The following is a 17960-nucleotide window of genomic DNA, read 5'->3' as shown; positions in this document are numbered from 1 at the left end:
CTGGAACAAATGTCATATTTGTTTCATTCTACATGCCATACCAGACCCAGATGTGCTCCAATTTGAATCTGTAACTCAAAAGAAAGATGAAAAAACCCTAGACTTCAGATATAAAATAGGACTGATTTGGCTCTTGATAGAGGTCATCTGGGAAAAGGACCTTACCTGGCTGGGATGGACATCCACAGAGGCCTGTTGGCTATGTTTCTCAAGGACAGACTGGGCCTGAGTCTGTGTCTCCTGTGTCAGAGAGTCCTCACTGGGTGGCCGAGGTGCTGAGGCCAGTGTCTCCAATTGCCGAAGGTCCAACATGGAACGAACGCTTAACTCTACACCTGGCTGGGCCCATCGTCCTCGTCTTCGGGGACCTTGGCTGGCAGGAGGAGCTGAGTCCAGGAATTCTACTCCCTCCTGAGTCCAAGAAAATAGGGAGTAAGAGTAATGGTCAAAGAAGGCTTCAGGGAGCTTCCGCCTACTATGATGGATTACTTGGGAGACCTCAACAACTAAGGATGATATGAAGAAAGCAACCCTCATCTTTAAGCAGTTTGGCAGTACCAAGGATACAGCAGAGTTCAAATCTGGCCTCAAACACTTACTAGCTGAGTGATGACTAGGCAAATCATCTAATCTCTCTTTACCTCAGTTTTCTCCATACTAAAATGGGGGATAATAACATTACCTAACTTGCAGGATTGTTCCAATGATCAAATAGGGACATCTGAAAAGCCTTTAGCATAGTACCTGGTATACAACAGATACTCTATAAATGTTTATTCCCTTTTCCTCCTCTGAAGCAAAACAAACTCAAGGGCAGTCAATGCCTCATTTCCATCTCTGTATGTCCTCCTTGTGCTTACTCACATACAGCAGGTGTTTCATAAACAATGTGCAGAATACCCTAAATCCTGGAGAAGCACACATATCCAACAGGGAATCCAAAATCCCTCCACTCTCTGAAGACGTATCACTGCCATCTCTGACTCAGAGAATTGTAATCCTGAAGTACAAGATCAATTCCATAATCCGATCTGACTGAACCTTTCACTTACAGTAAAAGGAACCAGACCTTTTCTATCCCAGGGAAGTCTACTAGGAGGGAGAAGTTTTCTTTTAAATAAGCTCTAATACAGCTATAAAAAACCTTTTGTCCCTTAAGATCAATCCTAAAGCAATATTCAATTTATAGGATCATAGGATTGGAGATTTAGAGCCAAAGGAATATGAGAGGCAATCTCATTCAGATTCCTCATTTTACAGATGAAAAAACTGGAGGTTAAAGACTTTCCCAGGTTCATGAGACAATAAACATCAGAGGTGCCCTCTGAATCTAGCAATTCTCCCATGGCCACACTGCCTCCCAGGTTCCTGGCCCTATCTGCAACCTGGATCCAGTTAGTGCAATCTCAGATTCTAATTATGCAGCCTGTCATAGGGATTTTGGACCTTGAGGTTTTATTGATCCTTCAATTCACCAGTGCTTTTGGAACTTCTGACCCATTTCCTGACTGACCATTTACATCATGTGTCTCTAAATAGTCAACTAACTGGATCTCCTTCCAAATAATGGTAAAAGCCATTTTACCCCTGTTCTTCCAACATTAGTTGGCACCAAAGTTGATTGTGCCCACAGGAAGGAAAATGGTGCTGGTGGTGGTGGTGGGGACTTCCTAATTGAAACTGATTATGATCCTCAATACATGATCAGTCCTAATCAGTCCTAATAAACATTAGTGAGAGATACTTACCCGACTCATTTCCCAGTGGGACAGGCTTCGGGGTAGGGTTGGACCTCGGGCTGAAGCTGTTACAGGGGAAGAATTATTAGAAAAGGGCTCTGTGTTAAGCTCAACCAACTTTCTATCCCAACTCAGACTTGTCCAACTCCCAAACAATTATCCTATTCCCTTCTACATCTTGATTCCTGAGATCTTTCAGTTCATCCTGATGTCCCCATTCCCCTAACTTCAGGGCTTCCCAAATTTTATAGTCCCTATACCCTTTTCCTTCTAGTAAGTCTTGTGGCTCATGGTCAATATTAAAGAAAATAAGTTGGAGAGTTAACCATGCATGTGGACATAAGAAATAAAAGAGATTAATTTCAACAGGATAATATAGTTGGTTGCCAAATAATTAGCAGATGTTCTTGACAAGTTTTTATACTCCCTGGGGTGTATAATCCCAGGTTAGGAACACCCCCAGTATTGCTTCTTCTGGGTCCTCTATAATTTATTCCTTTACACCAAGGAGACATATACCTGGATCCTTCTTGGCACCCCTGGCAAGAATGGGCAGGGCTGGCAGCTCTTCCTCCTCAGTACCCTCATCTTCCCCATCTTTGTCACTGTCTGAGGAAAGGGCTGGTACTGGAGAAAGCACTGTAGGGGCCTCTCGACTAAAATCAAGAGGGATTCAAGGAGCAGGGACAGATATAAGAGAAGGATGTCAGTAGAATAACTGACAGTATTAGAGCAAGTCAAATTAGAGGGTTGGGGTTTATGAAGGAGGTGTTCACAAATAGCCCAAGCAATGAGGTAAAGGCAGGAGTAAATGTGGGCACAGTCCCACATAGGCGATAAGCAATCCCCCAATGTACATCTTTTCCTTGCTCCTTACCGGTTGAGCCCAGAAGCCCTTCGAGGGGGTGATAACCCCTGTTGCTTCCCCCCTCGTTGGCGTTGCCGAAGCTCAGCCAAACGTTGCCGCATGCTGATAGTCATTTCTGAGCTCAAACGCCATACAAAGATGCAGCTAAGGACAGAGTTATAAGAAAAATCACAAGAGGAAATAAAGACAAGAAACAATCTAAAGAATATACAATATTATCATGATACTCTCTCCTTGGGCTGGCAGGCAAGAGGTCCGAATAGGGCTGATGATATCAAATCACTCTCAACCAGAAACCCCTTGCTTAATTAACCAATCAATGAACCATTAAGTATTTAGGAATCATGCGCTACAATCCAAGAACTGTGATAGGTATCAGGGTTACAAAGGTTAAAAATGAAAGATTCCTCATTCTGAGGGAACTTTTATTACAACAAAGGAAACAACAAATATGTCAAGAATTAGAGAATTGCATTATTATGGATTTGACAAGGTTCTTTACATATTTTAGATATGAAACGCTGATCTGATAAATATAAATTTTTCTCCATTTTCTTCTTATCTTCTGATCTTGGTTTTGTTTGTGCAAAAGCTTTTTAAATTTGGTGTAATTGAAATTACCCATTTTACACGTAACTTTGCTCTCTCTAGCTTGTTTATTCATAAATTATTCACATATTCATGAATCTTGCTTGGTAATATGTTCCATGTTCTAATTTTCTTGTAGAATCTCTCTTTATGCTTGGGTCTTATATCTTGACCTTATCTTGATAAATGGTATAAAGATGCCCAGTTTTCCCAGCAATTTCTGTGCAATGATGAATTCTTATTCCCAAATCTTAAAACTTTACACTCATCAAATACAAGCTTATTTTTTTTATTTGCTGTTGTAAATTATATGACTATTCTATTCCACTAATCTAGTTTTCTATTTCTTAGTCAGTAGCAAATAGTTTTAAACTATTGCCTCATAATGGAGGTTGAGATCTGGTACTACAACATACATACAAATGATAATTTGATGGGGATAGAGAAGACAATAGTAGTGAGGATCTTGTGTAGAAGGTGGCTGAACTCTGAAGGAAACAAGGCATTCTAAGAGAGGGCTATGAGATGGGAAGAGCATTTTAGGCAAGGACAATAGTCACTGCAAAAACAGAGAGGGGCTGGGTCAAACTTTGTAGACAAGAACTAGAGAGAGAGGCACCCAATGCCAGAAGGCCATTTAGATCAAAGTAAGAAAGTCTTGGTCCAAAACCTTTGAGAAGAGAAGCTATGATGGGAAACATGGCTTTCTCCTAGAGGAGGCTTCTCCTGCTCACCTGTCTCCTGATACAGAGATGAGATGTTTGCAGTCATTGCTGAACTTCATGCCAGTGACAATCTCTGAGGAAGACACACAGAATACCATTCCTGAGCTTCCTATTATCCCCACCAGGTGCCTGTCAAACTAGGGGAAGAGAACTGTTGAAGCTTGAGGGCCACTTGGAGGAGAGGAAGAGCTTACCTGAATGGCCATACATAGTAGCTACACACTCTCCTGAAGAGAAATCAAAAATGGAGAGATTCTTGTCTGAGCAGCTGGTAGCAATGTAGATGCCTGAGGGGTCCGTCTGAACCTAAAGGATGAGGTATTTGGTGGAGGGAGGTGAGAGGCAGGCTGAGGTAGGAAGCCCTTCTGCCACTGCCAGCCTGAGGATCTCCTTACCTTGATGAGGGTGCCATCTTCACCTTGTGACCCCTTGTAGAGTTTTTTCTGCTTTCCACTGCTGATATTAAAGATCCTAAGGAAAAGCCAGGAAGACTTACTTTCTTTGGCACACACAGTACATATATTGTAGGAGGCAGTGATCAGCACAAGGCTGGTAGCAAGTGAATCTCTTTCTCTCTTCTTCTCCCCACTCCCTGCCCCAACTCCAAATCCAGACAGGCAGCACCCCCCTGACAAGAGCAGTGAGCACAAGGGAGAATCCCAAGGATCAAAATTGAGGAAGCATCAAGACCACTCTAGCCCTGGCCTCACCCTGGCCTGGGGTCAGAACCAGGGCTTTCTAAAGTTGATGTGTATATACCGTGGGTAACAGGTGAGCAGGACTGATCCACCGCAGGAGAGGAGACCCACCTAATATTTCTGTCTTGGCAGCCGATGGCTGTGTACTTCCAGCTGGGTTCCACATCCATGTCATACAGGGTTGTCTTTCGTACCACATGGTGTGTCCGGGTAAATTGCACCCCATCTCCAGACTGTAGGGGACACAATGTTGGACAGGGTCCAGACCCAAATTCTTCCCCCTTCAGAAACCCTCTATCTCTAGACGCCTTCATTCTGATCTCCCTGTAGCACCTTTTAGGCAGATGGAGGCTCCTATGGCAACTATCAGTGCCCATTCTCCATTATCCCCCTGAGCCTGGAGCTCCCACAGTCCATTACCTTCTGTGCAGTACGGAAGTAGATGCTCTTGTCTGCTCCACAGCTGATCATGCGAACCTGTCCATCACTTGCTATGGAAGAGAAGGGTTAGTTACTCTAGCAGTCTCTGCTGCAGGCATTCCTTCCTTTGTTTTGTTCCCCATTCCGAGATGAAACCAACTACTCAAACGGTTCACAATCTTGATAGTTTCACCATCATGAAATCTGTGCCACACTCTCCTCCTAAATGTAGCCTGACTGGTTCCCAGCATTCCCCCCAACTTATAGGAAGACCCTTATGGCCATAGGAAGCAAGAGGACTATGAAGACATGTTTTAAACCCTTTTGCACCCTCATCCCTTGAATTTTACCTGCAAATTTAACTGAAGTGATTGAAGAAGAATGTTCGTCCAGAGTTTGCTGCAAACTATATTCTCGTCCAGCATCCAGCACATGGATGAGACGGTCTCTGCTTGCAGAGGCCAGCAGTTTTAGACCTGTGACCAGAGCCAAAGGAGGAATTTATCAGCCAGTTGACAAATATTCAAGGGATGCAAGGTCATAAATTCTGGATCCAGTTGGTTTGTGAGTGGGGAGTGAGAAGGAAGGGAGAACAATCAGGGACGATTTTTGTGTCTTCCCTTTCTGAAGAGGAAGAATTACTCAGCTCTAGACCCAAATTAGTAGTACGGAATTGGATTGACCACCCAGAACCACCCTCATTCACCTGTGTCTGGCTTGGAATATTCCAGGCATAGGATCTCTGAGTCATGGGCCTCAACCCGTAACATCTCACTCAAGGACTGCAACTCATGTACTCTGCAAGAATGAATTTACATGGGAAAGAAAACGCCTTACTCATTAATGTACTCTCTTCCCCAACTCGTTCTGGCCAGAACCCTTCAAAACTGGTATTTACCACCCCCAGGCTATGATGTGACAGTGATGAGATAGACAGCCTATCACTTACCTAAGTGTGCCCACTCGGTCCCCTGAAGCAAGGTGCTGTCCATTAGGGCTGATGCAAACAGAACGGATTCCCACGCGGGTATCTACCAGTGATCCATCGGTTTTATCTCCACCCCCTGACAGCTCTGTGTCCAGCAGGGCCTGGGTATTCCCATCCACATAAATTATCTTGATCAGGTCCTAGTTGGGGGGGAAAGTTGAGTGAGGTAACCATGATGTCCTCATACTAAGTACAACATAATTAGCCAAAGGAAAGGGGAAGAGTCATAGATCATATGGTTGTGGGAATGGGATACACGGATTATGAGGAACAGGCTCCCGAACAGAAGAAAGATAAATGGTGGGGACAGGTAAGGAGATGAGCTGCTCCCAATATGGAGCAGGATCCCGAGAATCTGATTCTCACATTGCTGAGGATGTTGCGGTGTAATGCAGAATGGACGCCAGAGCTCTCAGTGTTCCATAGGCGGATTGTATTGTCTGAGGAGCATGTGATGAAGGAGCTGGGAGGCAAGCAGGCCTGGTTACTGTCCTTTACCTCAGGGTATACCTAGGAGTGGAGGGAGAAGAGACAGAACCTAGGGGTGCAAATCCAACTCTGCCCAAGAATGGAAATATGAGGGGTATGTAGGAAGAAGTCTGAGATAAATGAATACTGAAAGTTCAAGTTCATCCAGTGAGGCCTTTACCTAGGATCCAAAAGAGATAAAATCCTTAACATAATGTCTTCCTTCTAATACTAGGAAGTAGAATGAAGAGAATACTGTCACCTACACACCCCAGGGGACACAGATGTTCACAATCTGCCTTTCTTTCAAGAAAACAGAACTTCCCTCATACTACATACCTCTACACTCCAGACGCAAGATGAATGGTAAAGAGCTGAGTACACTTTGCCCACTTTCTTGGGGTCCCTTACATCCCACACGTAGAGGCTATGGTCGTTGTATACGCAGGACAGCCACTGATTATTGGGATCAAAGGTCAAGGCAATGGTATCTGGGTACTTGGCATCAGCTGTACTGGAGAAGAGGCGGCTGTGAGGAAAAAGACAGGGTTAACCTGGTAAAGGGGAAACTGATGCAATGGGGGATAAAAGGAATAAAGAAATAGGTAGCCCAGAAAAAAAAAAAAAGGAATAGGATGTAAGAACCTCTGGTTCATTACCAAACCTCCAACTGAAAAGACCAAAGAAGTTGATTTTCTCTTTGCTTGCTATAAATTAAGAGATGAGAGAAAAGGAGGAAAAAAGAGAAGTCAAAAGGACACACACAACTCACCTAGCCTCGGTGACGCTGGCAATGTCAGTGCCCAGGGCATGTGGCCTGGGCAGTGTACTGAGGAAGTGAAGATTAGAGGGATTGAAGAGACGCACAGTTCCATCAGCACAGCCACAGAAGATATAGTCTTGGCTCACTGAGATACAGTGGGCCACTGTAGTCTATGGATAAAAGGTACTTAGTTATAAAAAGTGGGCTAAACCTACTTTTCATGAAGAAGGGCAGAATGAATATGGTCCTTCTAACATTCCCCCCACTCAGGGACATGTTTCTACCATATCTTTTCACTTTTAAAAAACTATCCCCACCATTCCCTCTTCTATTTGCTTCCATCAATCAGTCTCTTGCCCACAGGAGAAAATAGCAAAACCTAGGCAAAAAAAGAAGGACGTATGGTTACTGCTGCCCACACCTGCCTTCTAGCAGTGACTAGACAGGATGAAGGGAGTGGGAGACACTCACTTAAGGGGTATCCAGAAAGTTCAGGACACAATCTGCTCAGCCTGGCCACAAGGCACACTCGTCAAGAACCCAGAATGGTTTCAGGTAAAGTAGCAGGGGAGCAGGGAAAGTGATCAGGAAGATAAAAACAGGAAGGGCTAAGCAAAGATTCTAAGGAACTAGCAGAAAATGTGACAGAGAAAAGGAAAGTTTGGGCATCACTTACTGTGAAGCTGTCTGTATTCTGAGTAGAGGAAGGGAAAAGCAAGAGGAGAGAGCAAAAAGGAAGCAGTTATACACCTAACAAGGAGCTCTGTGCCAAGCCAGGTTCCATCTCCCTGGGTCTTGCTTCATCTCAGAGAATCCCTCCCATAAAAGGCCTCTTTCCCTTTCATGCTGGTTGGTTATAATCTTCTGGAGCCCTAGGCTTAGCTGCCCTCATTGAACTTTTCTAGGCAGTATTTTTCCTCATAAGCCAAGCTGCTATCTTGCCTGGGACCCTTCAGTGATCAGACCCACACTTACCCGAAGTTCCACCCATTTGTCCAATAGTCTTCGATCACTAAATTCACACAGCAGTCCAGAAGAGGTGATACAGAAAGTGCTGTCTGCTTTCTTTCCTCGGCCACATGCCACATCAGTAAAAAGATTGTTGCGAAGCTCCCCCAACAGCCCTGAGCGGCCCAGCAATGGCACTGTGGTATTCACCTGTGGGCACAAATTACTAATGCTCAAATACCCTAATCATATAGGAGAGAGTGAATAGGCCTCAGGTAGAGAGGGAAGATTAAAGCCACAGATATCTAGGACTCCTTGGCCTAAGCTGTGGTTAAGTCTGGAACAGGGGCTTCTCTTGAAGCCCCAATCCCATGAAGTATGATTGAAAACCAGATATATGGAAGAACACAAAGGGTAAAAGCTTGTAGGGGCTGGAATTAGTGGTAATCCTTAATGTGATGGCCAGTTTCAACATCACTCTCACCTTTGAAGTCTTGCTATCATCCAGGTACCAGAATTTGATGTGCCGGTTGCCAGCAGTGACAAAGTAGCTGCAGTCCTCAGAAAAGGACACAGCCATCACTCGACTCGAAACTTTATTAGAAGCTACCACAATGTTTTTCTGGGGAGATAACCAAAGTAATAATTAGGCTCTTTTAAACCTAGAGTGGGGCCTACAGAAGGTTAAGATTCTGAGCCTAAAGGGACTGAACATGATGGGAAATTCATTCTCACAGGGATTTCTTGATTAGCTCCTTCTTAGTGCTGCCCTCAGTGAACTTTTCTAGGCAGTATTTTTCCTCATGAGCCAAGCTGCTATCTTGCCTGGGACCCTTCAGTGATCAGACCCACACTTACCCGAAGTTCCACCCATTTGTCCAATAGTCTTTGATCACTAAATTCACACAGCAGTCCAGAAGAGGTGATACAGAAAGTGCTGTCTGCTTTCTTTCCTCGGCCACATGCCACATCAGTAAAAAGATTGTTGCGAAGCTCCCCCAACAGCCCTGAGCGGCCCAGCAATGTATTCTGATAGCTCCTTCAACCTCCAAAGCTGGCTATATTACTATTCCTTTATATACCCCATGTCACTTTTCAGAAAGTAACTAAAAGTAGGTCAACATAAACATCCCCCTGTTCTTCCCCAACCTATCTCTTGGACAGGGTTCTTGATGGGGTCCACACATTTATTCCCCTCCATTTCCCACTCACCTTCCAGGACCAGACATTGACAATCATGTCATGCTGATAGCCCACGGAGACAATGTACTTGGAGCTGGGGGAAAAGGCCACACAGGCAACACCATACTTGTGTTCTTGTAGTTCTGCCACCTGGTTCCGCTCTGCCACATCCCACACTCGTACGGCAGGCATGTGCCCACTCTAAAGGAGGCATTGAGGAAGCTACAGATGAAGACTATGAACACCTGCAGACAGCAGTCCCCTATTTCCCATTCTACCTTGCATTAGCTACTTGTGTACCTGTTTTATCTCTCTAGTAAGAAACCTCATGGGTATCCCTATATACATGAAGTCTACTTTTCAACTTCCTATACTGCCTGAGTTAAGCAAATAACAGTAATGATGATAAAATACAACAGATAACATCTGTATAGCACTAGAATGTTAATAAACATTTATTGAATGAATATTAGAGCGACAAAGACAATGAAGGGAGTGTCTGACTCCTATGGAGAAAGGAATAAAGAAAGAACAGACAACAGAGGATGCACACAATACTCTTCTACAATTCAAGTTCTTGATTCGCCATTGCTTCCTTCAGGCTACAGCCTACAGGAAGCAAGAAGCACTGTCTGTATCCAGCAGGGGGCCCTAGAGGGCAAGATACATTATCCAAGGACAGCCACAAAGGGAATTAATTGGTCATCAAGCCAGGAAAATTAAACTTCAAAGGAGCCCAGGACTAGCTCTTGGGGAGGACCAAAGATACCTTGTCCTAGCCTCCTTCACTCACCTCTCCAGTGACCAAGTACTTGCCATCTGGGGAGAAGGCAAGAGCAGTGATAGTTTTCCTACAACAGAATAAAATAAGTCTGAAGGTTAGGATGGGCACAACTGCATATCAATTCTACAATCCACATACATGTGCATCCCAGACAATCTAGTCAGGTAACAGCAACAAAGAAGGTTGTCTGGGCAGTCGAGGGACCTGGGCAAAGGAGGTCCCATGACAGAAATGCAGGTTTCCCTGCTAGTAAAAGGAGAGATCCCAATACCTATCCCTCCAAAGAAAAAAGGTCACAGATTTCTCCATCAATCCTACCTAGATGAGGAGAGGTGATAATAGTCTAAAATTCCAGAGTCCACACAGAGGGATGAAAGCCACAGGAAGCCTCTTCCTGAATTACCTGGAGTTCAGTGTTCACTTACCTGGAACTGTTGAGGATGTGGTGCTGTTTGTGTTTCCGGGGATTGAATAAAACAACGACACATCTGAAACAGACAGTACAGGAATAATAGTGAGATTTCCATAGCTGACCTCATGCTACAAATTCTCCCAACACATTTTCCCTTTTCCAATCTATCGAAACATTTATCTTAATTATGCAGAGTGCTGATTATATCATTTATCTTAAAAAAAAAATTAATGGTTTCCCTGTTGCCTCTGAATCTAGGCCTTCTGGCAGGAAGCTGGACTGGTTAGAAGATTCAGGGAGCTTCAGGTAGTAACAGATAGTAACAGAGAAGAGCCTGTGAGATGTAAACTCAAAGTTACTATCTTCAGTCCTCAGTAGAGTTTTTTTGAATTTGGTCCCTACAGAGTGAACTAATTCTCCTCCTTCTAGCGTATAATATGCTCCTCACACTTTCATTCAATTATTATTAGATAAAACTATGTCCCTATCATCTTCCACTGAAAGTAAGAAGGCTTCTCTGGAGCCCCTACCACCAGTCTGATATTAAGCATCATTCCTGCTTCTAACTCTGCCCAGGTCTAAGGATTAAACTTCCCCTTAAGCAATAGCTGGATATGTCCCTTTCCCATGTATTTATCCTAGTTAAAAAAAGTACAAGTCACAGTTGGAAAACTTGGCTTACTTTGATATGCCTTCTTTCTGCCTAAAGCGTTTCTCCACATCAGTCCACTCAACTACCAATATAATACCGCTACTCAACAAATTCCAGTGGCTCCCTATTATCTCTAGGATCAAATACAAACTATTGTTGTTTAGCGTTAAAGTTCTTGGTAACTTAGCCTCTTTCCAGCTTTCATACCCTTTCCTTTCTTCCATGCACTCTACAATCCAGCTTTGCCTTGACCTTTCTCCTCACCTTTGCCTCTGGCTTCCTTCAAGACTCAGCACAACAGAACCAGAAGAATATCGTACACAGTAATAACAATACTGTGTAATGATAGCCTGGTAAGATTTAGCTCTTCTCAGCAATAATTCCAATAGACTTGGGATGGAAAATGCTATTCATTTCTGGACAAAGAACTATAGAGCCTGAATATGGATTGAAGGATAGTATTTTCACTTCTTTTTCCCTCTCATAGTTTTTCCCTTTTATTCTGATTTTTCTTTCACAGCATGACTAATATGGAAATGTGTTGAAAATGACTGTACACATAATCTATATGAGATTGCTAGCTATCTTGGGTAGGAGGGAATAAAATTGATAATTTGAAATCTTACAAAAATGAATGTTGAAAACTATCTTTATGTGGAATTGGAAAAAAAAATAAAATGCTATTAAAAAAAAAAAAAAGCTCAGTTCAAACTCTACTTTCTACAAGTCTTTCCCAAGTCTCTCTCTTTTTTGAGATTACATTCTACCTATTTTATTTATTTCTTAGATCTATTTAGTCACCTAATCATTGTCACCCTCTATTATAATGTGAGATCCTTGAAAGCAGGGATAGTTTTTATTTTTCTTTGCATTTCCAGGTACAGTACCAGGCACAGTGACTGTCACAGAGGAAGAGTTTAATAAATAATGCTTGATGACTCACTGATTGATAAATAAAATAGGCAAAGGTTGGACCTCAAATGGTCATCTACCCACATGCTTGGATCCACACATACTTGTAGTTATGTTGTTTTTGTTTGCCTGTCATTCTCAAAGTGGAATGACATCAGGGAGATGATGCCATGACAAGCAAGTAAATTAAATTTAAGTGAGGGAAGGCTGTGCAAGATCACCTGCCTTCCTTTCCCTTCAGATACATCTAGGTCCAGTGGTCAGATCAGGATGACTGGAGATGGCCCTGGATGCAATGGGAGACTACCCTTTTCAAGCTAAGATCTTTAATAGGTATGTTTGACTGAGGCCACATCTATTCAGTGATTAAAGCAATTAAAGCAAAGAATGGTATGTGCTTACTCTATGTTCCAAGAAAGGGCATGGACAACCCATCACACATCTTCTCTTGTGGCTCATGAAGTGAATTAGAGGCAGAACTAATAAATAGCTCATGATGAAAAAAGGATGGGAAGCATGAAGACAGAAAAGGCTATCACTTGCTTGCTTCTTGATATTCCTCTGCTATTGTCCTAGTTCCTAAGATTTTAAACATTAAGAATCTTTGGTTCCATGTGGCTCTAGGTAAGTCCAGATAAGGATGCATCCTATCTATAATGGTTTCAAATAGGACTAAACATCCTTAATAGTAATAAAAGTATTTTCTTTAGCCATAGATATAACTTCTATGTCCAAGCATTAAAACTTGATGGAACTTAATCTAGAGAATTTTTCCAGAGCCACAGGGAGTGAGGCAGCAAGGCAGAGAAACTTCTTGGGCAATCAAGGAGTTAAGCACTGGAAGTTTGTCTAACTTCCTGTAGGATCCTGGGACCCAAAATACCTTCTTCCTCCTTTTGTCATTTAATTTGTAGCTGCAAGATCCCCAGAACTGGCTGGCAAAAATGAACACAATTCCTGCAAAATCAGGAATGGTGAAGAAAAAAAGTGAAAGGCAACCAGAAACCAATAGTAGTCCAAAAAATTAATATCATTATTGTTTGATGTGAACCTTAACAGATAAAAGTTGCTATCTAATATAATCACTCTTTAAAACCTTTTTAAATGGATGCTTCTAATCTAAAAATCAAATTAAGCATACTGGGTAAACTAATCTGAAAGATAACTGAAGAATTTACCTCTAAAAGGTAATTTTCTCTAGATAGGGATGTTGAGATTTATGGTCTTCATGGAGGAGAGGGAAAGGAAGAAGAACAAATATGTATTATGCATCTACTATGTTTAGCAATGACTTAACCCTTAGTCACATCAAAACTCTTCTTTCTTCATATAGTTCTCAATCCCCGTTTATCTTTTCTTATTCCCCTGGCCCCATTCTTTCTTTTATGTTTTCTTTTCCTTTTAGTCATCTCAGACTTGATCCTGTCTCCAGTATATCATACATAAAGATCTGATTTAAAAGATGAGACTGAAGAAGGAACACTTGGGAGGACTACTATAAACACATTTTGTACAGGGTGTAATTCTGACAAAGGTTATCTCAGTGAGAGTTTAAGATCAAGGGGAAAAGCAATTCTTACTACTACTACCTAGCAGGTTGGGGTTTTTTTGGATACCATGTAGTAATAAGTATCACCAGGGAAGCAAAAAATAAACTATTACAAAGAACCTACAGTAAATCAATACAACAGGACAGCAACAGAAATCTTTTTCCTCTGGCTTCTGTTAAAAACAATTTAGGGAACTGGGGCCTTCACAAGCTCCAGAGCAGATGCTCTTATCTCTACTATCTCAGCCCTTAGTGCATCTGCAAAGTTGCTTTTTTTTTCCTTCCTCAGAATATATCTATTGGAGAAGGAAGAACTGAAGTATTCTGAGATTACTGCTGGACAAAAAGGTAAGCTTAGAAAGTAATATGAAGAAAAGTCCTAAATCCCATGTTTTCTTCTTCAGGAGAATGGCAGCTGTGGAAAATATGTATGGGAATTGGCTGGGGTCTCTTCCTTACTAAATTAAAGTCAATAATCAAAAGTTTCAGGAGATTGGGAAGAAAACAAAATGAATATAAAGATTTTTTTCCTCTTTTAATTATTTTTTTTCTAATAAGGCTAGTCATACTGAGAAGCAGTCAATCCAACAACCATATATTAAATACCTAGCATGTTCCTGGCACTGTTTTAAACAATAGGCGTACAGAGACAAAAATGAAAACAATCCCTGCTCTCAAGTGGCTTACATTCTTCACATACCCAAGAAGGTCAATAAAAAAACCCAAAAGTCTCATATACATCAAAACATTTATAGCAACATTTTTTAATAGTGGCAAAAAATGGAAACAAAAAGAGATATCCACTGACTGAAGAATAACTAAACAAATGACATTAATTCAATGGAATAATACTATACTGTGGGAAACCATGAATTTGAAGAATACAGAGAAATATGGATTTATATGAGCTGATATAAAGTAAAATCAGCAGAACCAGAAACATAATATACATAACTACAATAACACAAATGGAAACAACAATAATTTACACAGAATATTCCAAAATTTTAACTATCAAATTCAGTCAGCCACAAAGGAAGATATGAGAATGCACCTCCCTCATTATTTTGCAAAGTTAAGAAACTATTGTTAGACTACCTTTTCTTTAAAAGGGAATGAAACCATCTTCAAGATTTAGATAATCCAGGGAGACAAAGGCTCTAGCTATGCAATTCAAGTAGCTGCTCGATCACCAAAGTACAAAAACAGTCAAGACACAAGGGTCCCCAGCTCCACTCATGCTTCTGAACATAGACTATGATCCAACGAAGACAGGAAGGATAAGGCTCAGCTGATTCTAGATTCTGTGAATACCCTCTTGTAAAGGGCTGAACCTCTGAATAGTGCACTGGAATCAAACAACTGAGCACTTAAGGCTAATTACCTATAGGACAATACTCTACTAGCATATGCTTGGAAAAATGGCCCTTCTCCCTATTCAGTGCTGGCTCTATCTTTTGGTGTATACAGATAATCACAGGAGACATTAGGGGATGGAGTAAGACAAGCCAGAGTCACTTTGGAGGAGGACAAGGAGAAGAGAGGTCGGTCGCTGGAGAGCAAGTGGCAGGTTTGTAGATCGCTTTCACTTCTCCCCCTAAAGACCAAAAGACTTTTGCTTATCCTGACTTTGGCTGATTCTGAGGCTTCCAGGAAAGCTAACCGGACTTCACACCCTCTCCAGGCTCTAAATGTCCTTCTGTTAGAGGTAAGAAAAATGCCTTTTGCTGTTAGATTGTTAAGTTTCTTATTTTGTGCCAATATCAAACCTGAGATATTCAACCCATCTAAATGGAACTAAAAGACTTCATATATAACATTGGACTTAGTTGATGTCTATTAGTTACTTTTGCTGAACCATTTCAAAATTCTTCTTTTTTTATTCTTTTATTCTCTGGGAGGGAAAATAGATAATATTGAGAAATCAAGTTGATACAAAAACAAGATATCAATATAATATTTTTTAAACTTCCATTTCACTAAGGGGAAGAGGAACAAGTTGCACACAGATAAATTATTCAAAATATATACAAAGAGAAAACAAATTAATCTGTTGGGAAATGCTAATAATTGGAGGTTATCAGGAAAGGCTTCATATTTGTGCTAGCACTGAAGTAGCCTGAAGTAAACAAAAAATATAACATAATAGAAGATATGAGATAACACAAGGTACCTTTCTTCAGTGGATTTCTCATCTAATAACACCAAAATAACGGTTTATATTCCTATAATCCACTACATTACAAGTCTGGAGAACAGTCCCCAAACCACAGAATAGTAATAAAACAAACAACAAAACATACACATATTATCCCACACTTAACTGCACTGTGACTAAGTTTAAAAAAGAAATTTTTTAAAAAGCTGTGGGCTTCTTTTAGTTCCCACTAGGGATTTTACTCGGGTCCATGAATATTAGACAATTTGCCTACTATAAAGGTACCCAAGAATCCCCAAAAGTACTTTGAAGTTCAGACCAGCTGACTCTGTCTACAAAATTCTCCCTTTTCTTCTATCTCCTATGCTTCACAGGGCTCCCCACATCCATGGACCATTCCTCCAACTTCATCACTGAGCTACATGTAATAAGAGCTATACTCCTTAGATGCCTCTTTCCCACTGTTTTAAGCCATTATTTGGAGACATAGACAAAAATCTCACATGTCCTTGACTGAGTCACACAAACATAAACACATAATGGCAATACTACTTCTCTTTCTCTGCATTTGTGTCCTTAGCTTCCCTGCCAACATAATAATTATTTATGGGTGAGACTTTTGTTTTATTTGCTCATTCTTCAGCCTCCTTCCTGATTGAGACAGGCTGAATTCTGTGCACTTCTATAGGGAAGTTCTGAGCAGGTTCTATTTTGCTTTCTTGGGATATTGAGTGTTATGCTATTCTAAGATTTCAGGGACAAGCCAAAGACCCACAAGCTTTTTGTGTTTCTACTCTAATCCAAGGCAAAGTGAGTGTTGCTCCCTTGGTTTGAACTAAGTTTAAATCTGAGTAACAGTAAACCCTTGCTAAACTCAATCCTAAGCTGGCCAGGAAGTTCTGGTTCAGAGTGCCAGAATTTTACGTTTCCCTTTAGCCTGGAATTCTTGCCCTGGTTACTCTTCCACAGGCTTCATATTAGGCTGGAGGCTGGAACAGAGACTCCTTTTTCTGCTCCAGGGTCCAGTATGGATCTGGGGCCTTATTTTACTCCCAGTTCACAGCATTTCCCTGGTGCTAGATTGTTTTTTGTGGGCTCTTAGCCAGACCCTGATCCCAGTGTCCACAGACCTCTCTCTCCCACTCAAAAAGAATTATTATATTGACAGGGAAGCTAAAGACACAAATGCAGAAAAAGAGAAAGACTCCCAAACATCTAGAAACAAAGCCTCAAGTTAAAACACAAACTGGGCCCAAGTTCCTGGAAGATTCTTGGAAGAGATGAAGCAAGAGGTAAACAATGTTTTTTAAAATGAAATTAAAGTGCTTGAGAGAAAGGGAGAAAATAGAAAAGAAATGAGTTATAGAGGAGAGAATTGTAAAGGGAATTAACAGGTTGGAATGAGAGGTATAAAACTTTACCCAAATTACAAATCATTGAAAATGAGAATGGACAAAATAGAAGTCAATTACTCCAAGAGACAACAAAAAATACTTTTTAAAAAAATTCGAAAGACTAAAAAAAGAGAAGAAACTTTAAGATACTTTATAGCAAAAACAACTGGCCTATAAAATAGGTTGTGGAGAAAAATTTATGAATCATAAGATTATTGAAATGCCATAACTGGAAAAAAAAAGTCTAGACATCATATTTCTAGGAATCTTAAAAGAAATAATTGCTCAGATCACTCAGAAACAAAGGGCAAAGTGAAAAAAGAAGTAGTAAACCATTCATATCTGAAAAAAGAAATCTTCAAATGAAAACTTCCAGGAATATCATAGCCAAAAATCCAGATCTTACAGGTCAAAGAAAAAAATATTGTAAGCAAACAGAAAAAAACTTCAAATATCAAGGAGCCACAATCAGAAACACAAAATTTAGCAATCACCACTGGAAAGGAGTGAAGAATTTGGAATACAGTATTTCAGAAGGCAAAGAATATAGACTTAGAGCCAAAAGTAACTTACCCAGAAAAACTAGTATTCCTGATAAAAAGAGCTGGGAAAAAACTTTGAAGTTCAAAGACAGCATTCATGGTAAACAAGAAAAACAGAAATGAATCAATCATAAGGGATAAAGTGTTTACATTCAAATATGAAACTATGT

At 41.0% G+C, this 17960-nt stretch overlaps 1 protein-coding gene across 3 annotated transcripts in view; it reads right to left on the bottom strand.

Annotated features, from left to right (window-relative positions):
• Positions 1-17960, bottom strand: part of MAPKBP1 (mitogen-activated protein kinase binding protein 1) — a 79476-nt gene that overhangs the window by 19991 nt on the left and 41525 nt on the right. For 2 of the 3 annotated variants that reach the window (XM_051977126.1, XM_051977129.1), the window contains 21 exons: positions 10597-10659; positions 10181-10238; positions 9418-9588; positions 8690-8827; positions 8233-8415; positions 7934-7951; positions 7267-7427; positions 6834-7023; positions 6393-6536; positions 5988-6166; positions 5745-5836; positions 5389-5514; positions 5039-5109; positions 4730-4851; positions 4316-4391; positions 4115-4226; positions 3930-3993; positions 2617-2751; positions 2259-2395; positions 1749-1804; positions 166-411 (listed from right to left, as the gene is read on the bottom strand). In XM_051977126.1, the coding sequence (XP_051833086.1) occupies positions 166-411; positions 1749-1804; positions 2259-2395; positions 2617-2751; positions 3930-3993; positions 4115-4226; positions 4316-4391; positions 4730-4851; positions 5039-5109; positions 5389-5514; positions 5745-5836; positions 5988-6166; positions 6393-6536; positions 6834-7023; positions 7267-7427; positions 7934-7951; positions 8233-8415; positions 8690-8827; positions 9418-9588; positions 10181-10238; positions 10597-10659 (2542 nt within the window). The remainder of the gene's footprint in view (positions 1-165; positions 412-1748; positions 1805-2258; positions 2396-2616; positions 2752-3929; positions 3994-4114; positions 4227-4315; positions 4392-4729; positions 4852-5038; positions 5110-5388; positions 5515-5744; positions 5837-5987; positions 6167-6392; positions 6537-6833; positions 7024-7266; positions 7428-7933; positions 7952-8232; positions 8416-8689; positions 8828-9417; positions 9589-10180; positions 10239-10596; positions 10660-17960) is intronic. The other variant, XM_051977127.1, reaches the window with a different exon arrangement.

This window comes from Antechinus flavipes, chromosome 2, assembly GCF_016432865.1.
Source record: "Antechinus flavipes isolate AdamAnt ecotype Samford, QLD, Australia chromosome 2, AdamAnt_v2, whole genome shotgun sequence".
Lineage (NCBI taxonomy): Eukaryota > Metazoa > Chordata > Mammalia > Dasyuromorphia > Dasyuridae > Antechinus > Antechinus flavipes.
The sequence above is the reverse complement of the archived record's forward strand: the minus strand, read 5'-3'. Positions and strand labels throughout refer to the sequence as shown.